We start from the raw sequence: 17808 nt of genomic DNA on the forward strand, positions 1-17808 counted from the left end.
GAAATATAATTGGACTATTTTGTGATTACTTTTGACCTAACTTGTTTATTACTTTGATTTAAATAGAATAAGATTGCACCATATTGATATAAAAAAAATACAAAGGGAAAGAAAATATATTTCATTTGTTATTAATGACATGAAGCGTTTTTAAACATCACATCAAGGTTTGTTTTTACTTCAGTTTAAGTTGGAGTTTTTAAATGTAATATATTTTATTTCAATTGCCATAAAAATATATATTTTTTTTAATAGTTTTAGCTAACAATAACATTATTTCAATAAACAGCAGAATCCACATGCAGTGTGACAACATGCCCCGCTATAATATCATATTTTGAATTAGCTTTTATTTGTATATTTTATTTTTAATGTTATGTGCTTATTGACATTTTTGTTTTTAGCTTTATTTTTTTTTTACTTTATTTAGCTTATTTTTTATTTTTTGTGGTTTAATGTCAGCTCATTAAAATATTTTCATATAAAAAATTTACTTTATTTCAGTTATTTTATTTTATTATAATAATTTTATAGTAAACAATACTCCAGAAAAAAACACATTTTGAGATGACATGCCCCACAATAACATCAATATGCATTAAATCAGCTATATTTTTAATTATTTTTTCTGGAAAATAATCGCAGAAAGGTTAAACTGCTTTTTAATAGCCATGACTTTGACAACTTGTGCTAGTTTTAATTATGGGAATGATTTTGTAGTCTTGTGGGGAAAATACTACCAATAAACTGCATTCGTGGTCGTAGACTGAATAAATAATGAGGATGTAATAAAATGATATGTCAGGATCCCTGTGCAGCAAACACAGTAGTTCTGCAGGACTGGGACTCCCCCTGTTGGGGATCTTCAGCACAGTCTATCAACCATTAAACTGATAATAACTAAGATTTTTGTAATAACTGAGTGAAATAAACATAAACCACTGTCATATGTATTGCGTAAAGAAATGTTTTATTATGCTTCCTCTGCTCGTTGATTTTTTTTCTCACTTTTTACGCGAAAGACCTATTCTAATTTTAATATATAAACTTTAAAAAATAAGTTCAATCATTGATTTATTTTCCTAACTGGACATATATCAACATTATATTATGTATAAAATTAGTACAAACATATACATCTCACAACAATTATGAGAGAGAAAGAAAAAGGGGAAAAAAGAAGAAGAAAAAACACGTATGCATATGAGTAAAGAAAATCATTATATATGCTGGAGGTAAATATTAAATAAAATAAAGTGACAGTGCTTCTTATGTGTTTTAGCTTCTTTTTTTATTCTTTTTTTGTAGTAATATTATGCAATGTAGTGCCATATTGTTAAATTTCTTTCATAAATTTGACTTTACACATTCCTTTACATTTTTACATTGTTGGAAGGGGTATGTTTAGGGTTGGGGTAGGTGTAGACGTTAAAAAAAAATACAATCTAAGAGAAAGAAAATTACATTTGTTGTTAGCTTCCGGTTTTTGCTGTATCCCTTCAAGTCACAACCCAAGTACACCGCCAGAGCCAGCCGCATCAAATTGCGTCTCTGTACGTGCGCGTGCACTGTGGATGACGTCCCTGCGGGTATATAAGTGAGTCTCGCCCCGCCCCTTCTCTCCCGAAGCCCAGCTGTCAGTGCTGTGTGAGTGCGCGTGTGCTCCGGAGCTCGTCTCGGCACACGTTATATAAAAAATAAAAAAAAATACAAAAAAAATTAAAAACTTTTAAAAATTCCAAAAAATCCTTTTTTTTTCTTTTTAAAATAAAAATCGGTGAAGTGGGATCAGGAGGCCTTGAAACATCTCAACAATCCTGAAAAAAATAACGTTAGTCTGTGAGTTCGCGAAGGCCTGGCGATTTGATCGATTCATAGTTTTGGATTTTAAGTGTTACGTGTTTTAAAATTTCAGTTACCCTAATTATTTTTCATTTTAAACGAAGCGCGGAGTCTTTTAGTTGACGGTTGGCAGTTTAAAAAAATTGGCCTGTGTGTGTTAGCCTGACAGCTAACTGTATAACACGTGAAGATCTGCGAGCCGAGGAGAAAATGAACCCCAGCGCGCCCAGTTACCCGATGGCCTCACTGTATGTGGGAGACCTGCACCAGGACGTGACTGAAGCCATGCTCTACGAGAAGTTTAGCCCGGCCGGTGCCATCCTCTCCATCCGGGTGTGCAGGGACATGATCACGCGCAGGTCGCTCGGATATGCCTACGTCAACTTCCAGCAACCCGCGGACGGTGAGCGCAGGCGAAGTGATGCTCTGACGCTGATTGAGAAATGCATGTAGAGTGTAGGTTGCGTGCTTCTGCATCTCAGACACATGCTGCACGAGCGTCTGCGTTTTGTTGTGAACTATAAAGAGCTGCGTGCATGGCGCATGCTGTTGCGTGACCGCAGTGACTTGCGTGCCTGTCATGTTTAGGGCGTGGGGGGCGCGGAGGGTGCGCAGCACTGATAAACCCCCTGTTCAAGTATGTCAGGGAATCGTCTTCCTTGATCGATCATGCGGTTTCAATAGATTAAAATTCATTGGAGGAAGTGTCACGTGCAAACTCTTATTTGGGTCAGACGTGATCAGTGTGCGACCACAGATTTCTTATTCCTTCATCTTTTTGGATTCAGTTGTGTCTCATTAAAGGGATAGTTCACAAAAAAAAAAAAAAAATTAAAAAAAAGTGTGTGTGTGTGTCATTAATAACTCACCCATCATGTCGTTCCAATCCCGTAAGACCTCCGTTTATCTTCGGAACACATTTAGTCCGAGAGCTTTCTGTCCGTCCATTGAAACTGTGTGAACGGTATACTGTCCATGTCCAGAAAGGAAATAAAAACATCTTCAAGTAGTCCATGTGACATCAGAGGGTCACTTAGAATATTTTGAAGCATCGAAAATACATTTTGGTCCAAAAATAGCAAAAACTACGACTTTCTTGAGCATGGTCGTCTTCAGGGTCTGTTGTGAGATTTCAAAACAAAGCAGTTTGTGATATCCGGTTCACGAACAAATCATTTGATGTTAACTTTTTTAATGTGGCTGACACTCCCTCTGAGTTAAAACAAACCAATATCCCGGAGTAATTCATTTACTCAAACAGTAACACTGACTGAACTGCTGTGAAGAGAGAACTGAAGATGAACACCGAGCCGAGCCAGATAACGAACAATAGACTGACTCGTTCACAAGTCAAGAACCGGTTGCATCGGTGTTCGGATCACCAGTAGTTCTTTTGGACAGTTCGATTCAATAAACCGGTTGAAGAAAACGGTTCACCGGTTATTTTGCGCTCGACGTAATGGCGTCATTTGCAATGATTGCCCTTTTTTCTAGCCTTCGATTTACCCGCGCTCATAACATTATCACAGAATCAGTTCAGAATCAATCAACAAAAGAATCAGTTCAGTTCAGACGCTCGGTGTGTCGGTCTGCTTCACGCTGAATCACACGTGCAGTATCATCAGCTCCTCGGTTCTCGAGTCATACGGGTCCGACAGAAACGGTTCTTAACTCAAGAACGAGTCAATCTTTTGTTCGTTATCTGGCTCAGCTCTGTGTTCATCTTCAGTTCTCTCTTCACAGCGGTACAGTCAGTGTACTGTTTGAGTAAATGAATTACTCCGGGATACTGGTTTGTTTGAACTCAGAGTGAGTGTCAGCCACATTAAAAAAGTTTACAGCTTAAGTCATTTGTGGATTAAAGTGTATTGGAGACGCGAACCATTTAAAACAATTCAGTTCGATTTGGTGAACTGTTTCAAAAAGATCCGGTTGCATCGAATGATTCGTTTGCGAACCGGATATCACTACACTGCAGTGAACGTGCTCACAACTAGAGTTGTTCTGATTCCGATACTAGTATCAGAAATATCACCGATACCACAACAAATTCTGGCATCGGCGAGTACATGAACCCATATACCGATCCGATACCATTTTCAAGACCTAGTTATGACCGCTATCTTTGCCTAACCGCTGCACGGTTCTTCGCTGCTCAGAATGCATTGCAAACACAGGAAGTTGTGCTGTGTTGCCACAAGCAACCCCTGTTTATTGCAGCGAAGAAGAAATGAAGTAAGCTGTAAGTTGCCGACTCCCGAGTATATTTGGTCCCCGCAGCAGCGTTCATTCGCTTCCGTGTTATGGGGCAGTCACACTGCACTTTTCTCTCCATTGACTTCCATTCATACGCATGCGAATGCATCAGACCGGAAACGCAAGCTTATGCGAAAAATTTAGCATTTCGTTGCGTTCCAAAGTTCAAGTTTGGTGAACTCTGACCTGCAAATTCGCATCACGTGAAGATGTGGTAACAGTTGAAGATCGATACGTCACTGCGTGACCTCTCTGTACAGAAATTCAAGAATGAAGGAAGCGCTGTATAACTTTAGCTGTAGCACAGCGTCCTATTTTATATAATACATATTTAAAAGATTATAAAAAATTAAATAAAAAAAGAAGCTGCATGGTTTGTAGTGTCAACAGGAAACATGAACAGATGATACATTTAAATGAGGACGTTTTATAATTTTTTATTGCTTAGGGTGTATATATTTATATAGAGAGAGATACAGAGAGTACAGTATAATAAGACGCTTTCGACGCCGTCGCAAAAGACACAGTACAAGCACATATTGATCCATGTTGTGATAATTGAGGAGAGACCGTTTTATCTTGCTCCCGCCCATATTCGCAGGGGCGTCCGAAATAATTTAGCACGTTTAAAGTCTAGTGTTACCGCGCCTTTAGTCTAAGCGCAGGGCTACAGACTGTAGCCGAATATATACTAGTGTCTGTGAATATTAAACTGCAAAATTACTCCTGCAAATTCTTCGTCTCTGTGGGTGACGGCGCAGATGCGCGGGAGCTCGCTGTTTTGTAGTCTCTGCCGTGTGTCACTATGTGAGGATACGAACGCATAAACCGTCACTTCATGAGAATTTACCGTTTCATTTGAGAAAACTGTCATATCATAAACACTGACACTCAAAGACCTTCATGGCGAGTAAATTGACAATATATTAAGCTACTGTTGTAGCCTACAGTAGATTTAGCTATGTCTCTATGTAGTAATAATAATACGTCTCTATTAATAATAATAATTATGCCTAGATGGTTGCTTGTTTTTTACTTGTTTTTGTTGTAAAGAGATTCTCTGATTAATATAGAATATTTTTTATATTCCTAGACTTATTTGTTGCAGTTTTTTATACAGTTATATTGTAAAACTAAAATACCTTTTTTAGTTTGCGGTGTTAGATTTTTGGCTGCATTTGAAGTTCTTTTTTGCTTAAGAAAATAAATAATATATACTGTCAAATTCATGTCAGATAATAAAAATACTGTAATGAATACAGTTCACCATGTATTTGTTCATGTTTTATCAAGGGATAAGTCTGAAACACACCATAAAATAATTCTAGCAATTTACACAGGGCTAGTAGTATATACAGCTGTATATACAGATACACACCCAGGTATCGGATCAGTACTCGGTATCGGCCGATACACTGAGCCCAGGTATCGGAATCAGTATCGGGAAGAGAAAAAGGGTATCAGAACATCTCTACTCACAACAGACACAGAAGAGAAGATAATGCTGAATAAAGTCATAGTTTTTGCTATTTTTGGACCAAAATGTATTTTCAGTTCTTAAACGAGTTCTTACTGACCCTCTGATGTCACATGGACTACTTTGATTATGTTTTTATTAGTTTCTGGACATGGTTTCAGTGGAGGGACAGAAAGCTCTCTGACTAAATCTAAAATATCTTAAACTGTGTTCAGAAAATAAACGGAGGTCTCACGGGTTTGAAACGACATGAGGGTGAGTTATTAATGACATAATTTTCATTTTTGGGTGAACTAACCCTTTAACTGTCGTATAGGTTTGGGTGGTTGCACAGCACAGGTTTAGAAATAAAAACTGGTTTGGGCAAAAATGCAATCAAAGATCAACGTATGGGCTAAGAAATGACTAATAAATGCATCCCTTTTATCCTTGGACTGGTTGATCTATGAGCAATTTTATGATTTAAAAAATAAAATTTTTTTGGACATGCAATTCATTTTCATTCAATTTCAAGATCATCTGTTGTAAACTTTTTAGGCAAGACATCCCAGATGAAAATATTAATTCATAGATTTGACCATGTACCTCTCCAGTCGATTCATCACAGTACACATGAAGACGAATGTTTTTAAATATTGCAAATGAGTTGTCTCATCAACTCTGAGCTTATTTGTATCAATATCAGAACAAAAGTGCGATTAATTTTTCATCAGTTTGGAGTTTCACAGGTTTTTTTTTTTTTTTTTTTGTACTTTTTATCACTCCATAAATCAGAAAATTAAAAATAATATACAATAAAAAAACATTATAAACCTTTCAAAAAGACATTAAACCTTCAAGAAAACTTCTGATGCGAAAACAGATTAAACCATTTGAAAGAAAAATAGATGTAATAATTTTAGATTTGTATAATACAGTATCATACATTCAGTTTATTTGTTATAATTCCCATTGTTATTTTAGGTTTAAATATATATTTCTGTATATTGATTGTCTTGAAGATGGAAATTATTAAACAAGGTATTTAAATATTTGAATCACACTGTTGGCTTTTTCATGACTATACCAATTGCTGCTGATATGGCAGTAAAATATAAAGAAATAAAGACACAAATAGATATTTATGTGTTTTGGATGGTTTCTTTCCACTAGTCCTAAAGAAGTGGATGCAAAACATGCAGAAATATTAAAACTAAGAAGTGCATGAAACCAGAAACCATTGGTTTTGCTAGAAGTGTCTTTCCTTGAAGGATAATCGTTTTTTAGTGGACTCATAAGTGTTTTGCTTCCAGCTGAACGCGCTCTAGACACGATGAACTTTGACGTGATCAAGGGTAGACCTGTCCGCATCATGTGGTCTCAACGCGACCCCTCGCTGAGGAAGAGCGGCGTTGGAAACATCTTCATCAAGAACCTGGATAAGTCTATTGATAATAAAGCACTTTATGACACCTTCTCTGCCTTTGGCAACATCCTGTCCTGCAAGGTAAGACACATTCACACTTTTGAGTGTGCTTTGCAGTGATTTGATGATTGAATTTTGGGTTTTTTAGTGCACGAGTGCTTCTGTCCGTCAGTGGGTGCATGATTTTACGCCTGATATCCTTTCTCAAGGTGGTTTGTGACGAGAATGGCTCAAAGGGCTACGGTTTTGTGCACTTTGAGACGCAGGAGGCCGCCGAAAGAGCCATTGAGAAAATGAACGGCATGTTGCTGAATGACAGAAAAGTGTAAGTGAGATTTTCAGTTGAAGGAAATCGCTGAAAGAGCTTGCAAACTAACTTGGAGAGTGGCTCGATTGACTAACAGACTTGATTTGGAATTAAAGTGTGTGGAAGGGTTCGACTAAGTGACATTTTTTACGAAATATTATAATTAAAAATTTGAAAGGAATTGTTCAACGAAAATTGAAAAATTACACAAAACTGAGTGTTTTCAGACATTTTCATTTTGGGGTGAACTGTTCCGTAAATAAACATTCTGGTGTGTATTTTTTATTTGTGTAAAGATGGCATGCATGTATTATTGCATTATGACAGACATTTTTGGGGTGTGCAATTCCTACAATGTCTTGTGCTCACCAAGGCTGCATAAATTCACTTAAACATCCAGTGAGAAAGTATTTTTGTGAAATCTATTTGAATAGATTTGAACATTTTAATAATTCATGTGAAAAGGCTGGATTTCCAGCATTATTACTCCAGTCTTAAGTGTCACATGATCCTTCAGGAATCATGAAATCAAGCAGATCAAGATAAAATCTTATCAATATTGAAAACAGTTGTGCTGCTTGATATTTGAGCAATAGAAAGTTCAAAAGAAAGCTATTTATTTAAAATATAAATCATTAACATTATAGATGTCATTACTGTCACTTTCAAACAATTTAATACATCCATGCCAATTAATGCATTTCTTTCAAAAATCTTACCTAAACAAAAACTGTTGATATTTTACCTTAAACTTACCCAATGTTAGTATATATAGTAGACAAAATTGCTTAAGTAATTTAATTAATTCTTCCTTGTTAGTTGAGGAATAAACTGTGGAAAGAAAAATTTGGCTTTGGTTGTTTTGATGACTAATAACAAAAAAAAAATGGTATATTGTTGAAAAATCCTAAATGTCTTGATAAAATGTAAGCTACATCACCCAGCCTCATGAAATGAGTTCTTTTGAGGTCTACTAGATCCTCCTATAAAACGCTCCTAATTTCTGTCAGGTTTGTAGGGCGCTTCAAATCTCGCAAGGAGAGGGAGGCTGAGCTCGGCGCAAGAGCCAAAGAATTTACCAATGTGTACATCAAAAACTTCGGGGAAGATATGGATGATGACAAACTCAAGGACGTCTTCAGCAAATATGGTAAGTTCTGTGTAGTACTGCGGTTTAGAGGGGATTATTCTCTATTGACTTGTACATCGTTTGATAAGGTACTGCTATGAGCATCCGTGTCATGACTGATGAAAATGGAAAGTCCAGAGGATTTGGATTCGTGAGTTTTGAGAGGCACGAAGACGCCCAAAGGGTCAGTTTTACATAATGTAGTCAAATAAGCACAACTGACTTCCTGAAGTCAGATTTCACAGCCTTTTCTTGCAGGCTGTGGATGAAATGAACGGCAAAGAACTCAACGGGAAGCTCATCTATGTGGGTCGTGCTCAGAAGAAAGTGGAGCGGCAAACTGAGCTCAAGCGCAAATTTGAACAGATGAAGCAGGACCGCATGACTCGCTACCAGGTCAGTGAGGGTGAACTCTGACCTCTGCAGCCTTGTCAAATTCGGTGTTTCCTCCTCAGTGGACGGCACTGGCCAAAATGGCTGCAACAGTGAATTTGTAGCCCATGGGCCCCATGTTCCTGTACAGTGGGAACTGGGCATAGAAGGGCTATGTACAAATGTTTTTGTTTATCATTTATGGACCCGAGTCAGATTGTGTAACTGCATTTGGATCTAATATTATTTAATACATTTAGGTGGAGTTTGTTATACGTGTTCAGTTCTTCACAGCCGTTTGCGGTCTGTACAGGGTGTCAATCTCTACGTGAAGAACTTGGACGATGGCATCGATGATGAGCATCTTCGTAAAGAGTTCTCTCCCTTCGGTACAATCACCAGTGCCAAGGTACAGTGCTGAATCAGTCTTCATTCACCAAGCTATTTATATACATTCTAGATGTTTCTAAAAGATTGAAAGTTACACAACTTCAATTCACAACGTCAATTCACTTTATTGGTCTAATTGTATAAACTTTATCGATGCATGCTACTTAATTGTCTTTTAGTTATATTTATAGGCGCTTCAGGTAATATGTTTTGACTCTTCTAATGCATAAAAATACTACAGTATGTTTGCACATGTTTAGGAAACGTGCTAAGTATACTTGTTTCTCAAAAAAAAGTTAAAATTATTCATCTGCATTCATTATATCCATGTCGTAATTTCTGTTTTTGTTTTGGTCTGTGTGACTCCGCCCCTTGCCAGTTAACCCAATAGCATTTCAACTCCCCGTGTTGGAAACAGAAAACTTAGTGTGTCGCAGCCAGAGAAGCAAGTAAACGAACTGGATCAGAAATCACTGATCCTACCCCTCCTGAAAATCCTCGGCATCCATCTGAAAAGCTCTATTAGCAGAGGAATATTAAAGTATGGCTAAATAAACTCATTCGCGCTCATTCCTGTTGTGCGTCCTCAATATGGCAAACCATGTGAGCATCGAGTCGGGAGAAACTGCTCGCTACAACATTTTGAATTTGGAATGCAGTACTCATTTCAGGTTAAATACTGCACCTTTAACTTCCTCCACCTTTTTCAGATGAGGTCACCTAGGCCCAGTGAGCCCTTTAGCGTTGTTGAAGGTAATAGTTCTGGTAATGCAGCCTTTCTAAAGTCTGTAACCTGGCTCCATTCTGATATAAAAATGCCCAGCTTCTACCTTCAAGAGAAATTAGATGTGTCCTTTGATGTAATACTTTTGCAAATGCCATTTCATGTTGATTTCGGACAAAACTGAGCATCTTCCCCTTCTTCTGTCACAGGTCATGATGGACGGCGGTCGCAGTAAAGGCTTCGGGTTTGTCTGTTTCTCTTCCCCTGAGGAAGCCACTAAAGCCGTGACTGAGATGAACGGCCGTATTGTGGCCACTAAGCCTCTGTATGTGGCTCTTGCTCAGCGCAAAGAGGAACGGCAGGCCCATCTCACCAACCAGTACATGCAGAGGATGGCCAGTGTCCGCGCAGTGCCAAACCCCGTGATCAACCCCTACCAGCCTGCACCTCCATCAGGATACTTCATGGCTGCCATTCCACAGGTGGGTTGGTCGTCATGTTGCTTAGATTAACATCACTCCTTTGTTTTCCCACTAATGATTGTCTTGCATCACAGGCCCAGAACAGAGCTGCGTATTACCCTGCCAGTCAGCTCACCCAGCTCAGACCCAGTCCCCGCTGGACCACACAGGGCGTCCGGCCTCAGCGTAAAGCAACTTTCTATCCCAGAAACCTGCTTTATTAAATGAATCGAATGTCACTGATTCCTGAATAATAAAGACATTGAACCTTCCCTACAGACTTCCAGAACATGCCAGGCACGATGCGCCCATCTGCCCCCAGACCTCAGAGCTTCAGCACCATGCGTCCTGCGTCTCAGGTGCCCCGGATGATGTCCACGCAGCGTGTTGGTGAGTACTGTCAGCCTTTACATGCACCACATCACCATGAGCTCTTCTGGTTTTGTGACATACTTTGAAAATGCATTTCGTTTCCCTTTTAAGACTCTGGTTCAGAGGTGCTAATAAAGAAGCGTTTCAGTTTCATTAAAATCACACAGGCAGAAAACATTTGACCTCTTACTCTCTTGGCTGCAGTAGCTGTTGGCTCCTTTAAAGGATAAATTTGGGTCTGTTTTAGTCTGGGAAGAGATATAGACAAGATCTAAGTTACAGCTTTTAGTGCAGGAGCCAAACATTGCGAGCCATGTCTATAAAAGATACACATTTATTCAGGTTGATTTGAATCAAAGGAGGCTTTATAGATGTCATGTAGTAAAGTTTGAGTTATATATTTGTTTTATTTAATATTTTTTCATCTGAAAGTTTATGCAGTTAAAGTGAACGTTTTGTTTAGTTACATTGATTTTTTTTTGTTAGAAACAGATATGTAGGTTTCATACGTATATTTTCACAAATTATTTTTAACGTTCATGTATTTTGACCAATTCTTGAGTTGCAGTTTTAAAACAATGAGTTTGCATTGTTTTTGAGAAGTTGTGAGTTACAAGTACTTAATTAAATGTAATTGATTTTGTTACTGGTAATTCGTGCATTGCTGTTGCATCGGTGGTTATTCTGGAGATAACAGTTAACAGTCCTTGATTTTACAAAAAGAGGTTGATGTAGTAATAACTGGCTGATAACACAGTAACAAAAAGAAAACTTTTGTTTCCCATTCACTCATTAAAGAAGTTATTGATCATAAACAATATGTTTTTAGTTGGGGAAGTAGGAGTAATAACTTGAGATGACGGGTCTGAACAGTTCCCAGAATGCAAAAAGCTTTTACCTGGCATGTGTGTGCAACATTGCATGAAACAGATGAATGTGATCTTATCTCCACATGCAGCATGCCCATTATTAATATCAGAGGTGTTTCTCTGTCTCAGCTGCTCAGACCATGGGTCCACGGCCCACAGCGGCTGCGGCTGCGGCTGCGGCTTCTGCTCCTCCAGTGCGAGGCGTACCACAGTACAAATACACCCCCAGTGTCCGCAGCCCCCAGCAGCACATGAACACACAGCCTCAGGTGACCATGCAGCAGGTAAGACTCCGCTCCACCTTTATCCTATCAGCCCTGAACCATGTGCTTCAGAGTTTACTGTACTCATCCACTCTGGTTTACAGCCTGCTGTGCATGTGCAAGGACAGGAACCGCTGACGGCCTCCATGCTCGCCGCTGCTCTGCCCCAGGAACAGAAGCAGATGCTGGGTAAAGATTTCCTGCTTTTGATTGGGTGTTCCTTCCACTAGGTTTCATGGTATACATTACTAGGGCAGTATCATGATTCTAAAGGTCTTAAATACCTTTTTTACAGAAGAATCATCAATGCAATATTACCTTATGTTATGTTGTATGTGTTTCAAGTACACAATTCAAAGCGTTCATTTGAACTTGTATGCACTCGTCGTGGAGTGTTTAGCGATGCTTCAGTTCATTTTGCAGTGAGATGTTGGGCATCTTTGTTCACGCTGCAGATTATTAGGAGAGAAGGACTAAAAAGAGTTAGAAAATTAGCAGTTCAACATTATAATATCTGTACATTGATTGTACGCTGCTCATTTGACCGCTTCTGAAACAAGTGTAGTGGTTAGATTATAGATCCATCTTTTCAGTGACGAATGCAACTCCGTTCCACAGTTGTGATTAGGAAAGTCAACGGTTAATCAACAATCGATTAATTGTCTATAAGAGATGTAATCGATTAAAGCTATCGACGGTCACTATAAGCAATTAAATTTTTGGTTGCGTATGGCTCATGCACAAAACAAGTGCAAGCGTCTGTGAGTGCGGTGACGGAGCTGGATCTTCTGCGCAATTAATTCACTCATTTACTTTTAATGTGATCCATACTCAAAAAAAATGCATTAGAATAAAAACATGCCCCACATGCCGTAGTTACGTTTGGGATCGTTTATATTTTAAACGGTGATAATGGCAATTATCAACATTGTGAATGTTTTTTAAAATACGACAATGAGGACCGTGAAACAACGAAAAACTTTTAAAAAGGCGCATTAAGCAGTTTCCGTCACAGGATATGAATGAGCCAACAAAGTGAAATGATGCCAAACGTAACTACTGCACGCTCTCTTCATTTTATCAAATGATTGTAATCACATCTCTTCATTTTACAATCTTACTGCTAGCCTTTTATTTAGACTAAAAACCCCATTCATTCGGCTGAGGAAGCTGTGTTTGAGAAGCATTTGAACATCCTGTCATGCGGGTGACTGTGTGTTACTGCAATAGACGGAGTTTGCATCATTAAGGTTAAAGAGTTAGTTCACCCAAGAATGAAAACTCGTCCATCTTCTACTCACGCTCGAAGCATCCGAGGTGTATGTGACTTTCCTCTTTCAAAATAATCCAGTCAAAGTTATATATAACAAAGTTATATGTCCTTGCTCTTCCAAGCCTTTCAATGGGGGAAAGCAGGTGTTTGTTGTCAACTGTTCAGAAGACGTGAAATAAAGTGCGTGCATCTATAATAAAATGTCCCTCACATGGCTCTGGGGGGTGAATAAAGGCCCCCTGTAGTTAATCCATGTGTTCAAATGTAATAAACACTTCTTTTCTCACTTCGGCTGACCATTGGGAGCCGGAAGAATAAAAAATTTTGGGTGAACTAATTGATCGTTAATTTAAAAGATGATCGATCATGGGAATAATTGAAAATTGACATCCCTGATGCTTCAGCTGGTTGTAAGATATATTTATGGCATCGCGAAAACCCTACTTTCCACCACTCAATGGTTCATTTTCCTCTCACAGGTGAGCGTCTCTTCCCACTTATCCAGAACATGCATCCCAGTCTGGCTGGCAAGATCACCGGTATGCTGCTGGAAATCGACAACTCGGAGCTCCTCCACATGCTGGAGTCTCCAGAGTCTCTGCGCTCCAAGGTTGGACGTGGCACTGATCGCTGCTTTCTGTCAGCATTTGAAGAGGTTTTGTGGATGTGTTTTGATGGTTTGCCGACTGTCTGACAGGTCGATGAGGCGGTGGCCGTACTCCAGGCTCACCAGGCTAAAGAAGCCGCTCAGAAGACCGTGACCAACTCTTCTGGCGTGCCGAGCGTCTAAGCCAAGGTAGTGTGTTTACAGACGTGTTTTTCTCTGCTCTCGTCAAATGTTCATTGTGCTGGAGAACTGCGAGGTCATATGATGTCTCTGTTTTACAGGGGGACCCAACCTTGAGTCTTCACCGAGAGGAAAAAGTAAACAAAAAAAAAAAAAACTGAAAACATCGCAAAACATGGAAAACTATATTTAAAAAAGAAACTAGAAAGAGCCAGGTCTAGAGACAAGCATTCTAGACCTAGTTAAGGTTTAAAAAAAAGGAAAAACAGATAAAAATAATGTTGGGGGTTAAAAAAAATAATAAAAAGAAATAAAAAAAACTCTTCCACAGTATGAGGAATAAATAGCCGTAAAGCATTCCTGCCTTGTTTTATTGCTTTTTAAAGCCTGGCTATGTCATGTTCTTAGTAGGGAGGTGAGAACTGACTGGACCAGCAATGTGAAGTTATGTTCAATTTAAAATCTGCTTGCTCAAAGTTCATTAAAATGTGTGAGTGTCTCCATTTGTCTACAGAATCTCTTTCGGTGGGGATGCCAGTGGTTATGTTTTAAGTTCCTGTTCTCAGACTAGACTGAAATGGAAGATTCGGTCTCGTAGCGCTCTGCTTTCACAGACTGTGTGTGATTACTGGGTAGAACAAGGGTCAGGAATGTTGGAATGGAGGAGGAAGACGCATGCCAGAAAAGGAGTGGAATTGCACAAAAAAGGAGAACAAAAACTGCATGGCTGACAAACTATTGTGAGCAAAGATCTGAAAAGTTTCTTTTTTTATTGGGGTGTTTATAAAGAAATGAGACGAGACGTTGGTATCGTTTTAATAAGTGGAACCCTATTGTTTTACAGTTCTGTTGTAAAGAATAAAGCGAGGACATGAAGTAATTGTGATGGGACAGCAGAACAATCCTGGTCGAACTTGAACCCACATTTCTTTTGAGTGTTTGCGCACTCATTTTTTCCTTCATTAGTAGCACATTTGAAGTTGTTACGAGTGTCATGGGGATTTTCCAATAAGTAGGGAAACAGAAACGGTGTAAAGAGCAATTGCTGAGCTCAAGTGTATATGTCCAATAGGGCATAGGGCGAGTAAGTGCACACTGTTTCTAATTCCTCTCAACTCTGCCCCAACATTAATTTCAGAAGTATTTCATTGAGATGCAAGAATATGAAGAATTGTTTACATAGTTTAAAGGTGTAGGTAATCATCAGGTTGAATAGAAAGAACATAGACATCCTACAAAAGTGCACTTCACCTTATTTTGGTGATCTTTTTTTTTCTCTCCTCCTCTATGGTGTACTTGTGTAACAATTATCAATAAGATCCCATTAGTTAACGCGTTACCTAACTTTGATTTAGCCAAAATCCTCCCTATTGTTTTTCAAAACTAGCCCAATTGTGTTTCGAGGGGGTCCCCCAATAAAAATTGCGTTCGATAAAATAGTTTTTGGCTGGGATCACCTGGTAAAATGTGCATTTTAGGGGCTAAATATCAGTTATTAAGGTCGCTTCAACTCACGGAAACTGTGTTAAAGGTGCTGTATGTATGTTTTTGACTCTACTAAAGTATAAAAATACCATAATATGTTTGCAGCTATTTAAGAAACATACTAAGCTAACATCTTAGTTTATCTGAAAAACAATGCTACAGTCAGTTATTCTGCTTTGAAAATGTGCGTTCAGGGCCGGAATGTCAATCTTTGTTTTAGTTTGTGAAGCCCGCCCACTGTCAGTTTACCCAATTGTATCTCGGCACCCCGGGTTGTCAGTTTATGCGAAACACGATATTTCATTTCAGTCATGGAAACTGGCAAAATAAAAAGTGGCAACCTGTATGTGTGTCAAGTCTGAGGAGGAGGGGCCAAGTAAAAAAACCCCTCTCCAATATTTTGAATTTGGACTGCAATACCTAGTCCAACCACTCGGTGTCATTCCTACATTCAACACCCAATTCCGCGGGAAAGCCATGGACTTGGCAACACTGCCTAACATTAACCATCAATGAGCATTACACATTATAGTATTTTTGCATCTTTGTTCACTGTTAGTTCATGTTAGCTCAGCTCCATTAAATAATAATAGAAACAACTTTTATGTGAATTAGTATGAGTCTTATTATTAATCAGACTCTTAAAGGGCAAGTTTGGTAACCTGTGATGCTTTATCAGGATTCACTTTGTGTTTGATGTGACCTGTTTCAAAACGAGCAGGTGTTGAAACATCGGTGCTCAGTTCTTCAGTGTGTCGAGATATGTTAACACTTTCTAGTGTACACTGGTATTCAGACCTCAACATTTTTGTTTCCACTTTTAAGGACGAGGACATCACATGCCTGTCCCATGCTAAGTGATAATACATTATCTCTCTCTTTTTTTTTGGCATTGTGAAATTATATCATTTTTATACAGAATTGGACTGAAATCACACGTGTACACTGTGCAGTATGCAGTTCACTAGTACGTCACTGGAAGGAGAACTGATGTGAGTCACAAACACTGATAAACACCTCTGATGACTATTTTCTCCCTGGCTGAAACATTTAATCCCCTTTCATCAACGTGCATGGGCTGTGATCCTCACAGGTGTATGAGCAATGACAGAAACTGAGTCACAGCATGAAGTCACAAAACTCAGTGCTGCTGTTTGTTTGTCTAGACTGTGAAATTGCAGGGTTTGGAGGCATTGATTCCTCGAGATTGTTCTGTAGTGCCTTCAGCAGGTACGCAGTGTTACTATGAAGTTGCCTAGATGATCTAAGTGGCTTTTAATGTGTTGCTATCCAGTTGCTAGTGTGTCCTTGGTAATTGTTAGTGTGTTACATAGTGATTGTGAGAATGTTCTGGGTATGCTGACCTTATCAAGGGATAATAATAATAAAAGATAATAATTTATTCCCCCTCTTGTCTTTGCAAACCTTACTTTCTTCTGCGGACCATGAAATATCTCATTTTTGTCCATCAGTGATGCATTTCTGAAAATATCTTCTTTTATCTTCCACAAAAGAAAGTAAGTCACACATGTTTGGAAAGGCATGATGGCAGAATGTTCATTTTAGTGTGAACTGTCCCTTTAAGATCAATAGTTCCACTCTTTATGATCAGTTTTCCACTTGAAAATATTGTTCCTGGAATGGAATATGTTTTCTTGGCTTAGGTCTCAAAGTAACCTAAAAGTGATCAAGAGTCGTCTGAATACATAAGCTATGTGTGGTCCAACTATATACTATAATATAACACTGCAAATGACATGGTGCTTTAGGTTTGGACTCTGAGGAGTGTTAGTATAGTTGCTTATATACTGTCCCAAGTAAACACAGCTGTTATTCACAGCACAGAACTGAAAACATGTGTTCAGTTGCTGGTTTGTCTCCATAAATCTGGGCACAACAGAGCGCATGTCTGTATCTACCTGGCCACACTGTTTGCTCTTAACGTCTCTCTCAGCCTTTACAATCTCTCACTGATTTCCCTCCAGCCAGGTGAACATAACAGCTGTTCCCTGAAACGCCTCGGGCATCTGAACGCTCAGCTGCTGCCCATGAAACACTGATATAACGTGAGCACTGACTCACCGTCTAGCAAAATGAATGCCTTCAGTCTGCTTTTACATCTACGCTACCGTAATGATGCAAGGAAGTGAAAAGTGTGCTTAATTGAATTCTATGTCCACTTAAAGTGTACTTCAGCACTTAAAAGTATATGAATTATATATAATAAACTGTACTTGCGGATAATAAATATTAATAAAACGCCACTTGTGTAGCCAACTTAAAGTGAGTTCACTTTCATTACTGTTTCTTAACTTACCTAAGAGCACTTTGTAAAATTAGAAATTTTCAAATCTTTCATCATGTTGAAAGTAGTGCACTTAATTTGATGTGTTGAC

General features: G+C 38.7%; 1 protein-coding gene and 1 non-coding gene across 4 annotated transcripts; both read left to right on the forward strand.

The window, feature by feature from the left end:
* The first annotated feature begins 1612 nt into the window (after positions 1 to 1612).
* On the forward strand, positions 1613 to 17689 carry LOC127935371 (polyadenylate-binding protein 1A). Of its 3 annotated transcripts, XR_008148080.1 has the most exons (17): positions 1613 to 2245; positions 6868 to 7061; positions 7190 to 7305; positions 8298 to 8437; positions 8506 to 8600; positions 8675 to 8812; positions 9102 to 9197; positions 10112 to 10384; positions 10459 to 10549; positions 10643 to 10753; positions 11734 to 11888; positions 11972 to 12056; positions 13620 to 13750; positions 13838 to 13936; positions 14029 to 14064; positions 14442 to 14667; positions 14772 to 17689. XR_008148080.1 is itself a non-coding variant. In XM_052533171.1 (16 exons), exons 1-14 carry the CDS (start codon positions 2053 to 2055, stop codon positions 13928 to 13930), a joined length of 1911 nt encoding a protein of 636 aa, XP_052389131.1. In that variant the 5' UTR covers positions 1613 to 2052; the 3' UTR covers positions 13931 to 13936; positions 14029 to 14064; positions 14442 to 17689. The 3 variants fall into 3 exon arrangements, 2 of the variants coding, with proteins under 2 accessions (XP_052389131.1, XP_052389130.1); XM_052533171.1 differs by having other exon boundaries at positions 14442 to 17689; XM_052533170.1 differs by lacking the exons at positions 14442 to 14667; positions 14772 to 17689 and having other exon boundaries at positions 14029 to 14426.
* Positions 8838 to 8972, forward strand: LOC127936303 (small nucleolar RNA SNORA5). Its single transcript, XR_008148261.1, has one exon. It is a non-coding gene; the product is annotated as a small nucleolar RNA SNORA5 (small nucleolar RNA).
* Positions 17690 to 17808: the final 119 nt, after the last annotated feature.

Source organism: Carassius gibelio, chromosome A19, assembly GCF_023724105.1.
Source record: "Carassius gibelio isolate Cgi1373 ecotype wild population from Czech Republic chromosome A19, carGib1.2-hapl.c, whole genome shotgun sequence".
NCBI lineage: Eukaryota > Metazoa > Chordata > Actinopteri > Cypriniformes > Cyprinidae > Carassius > Carassius gibelio.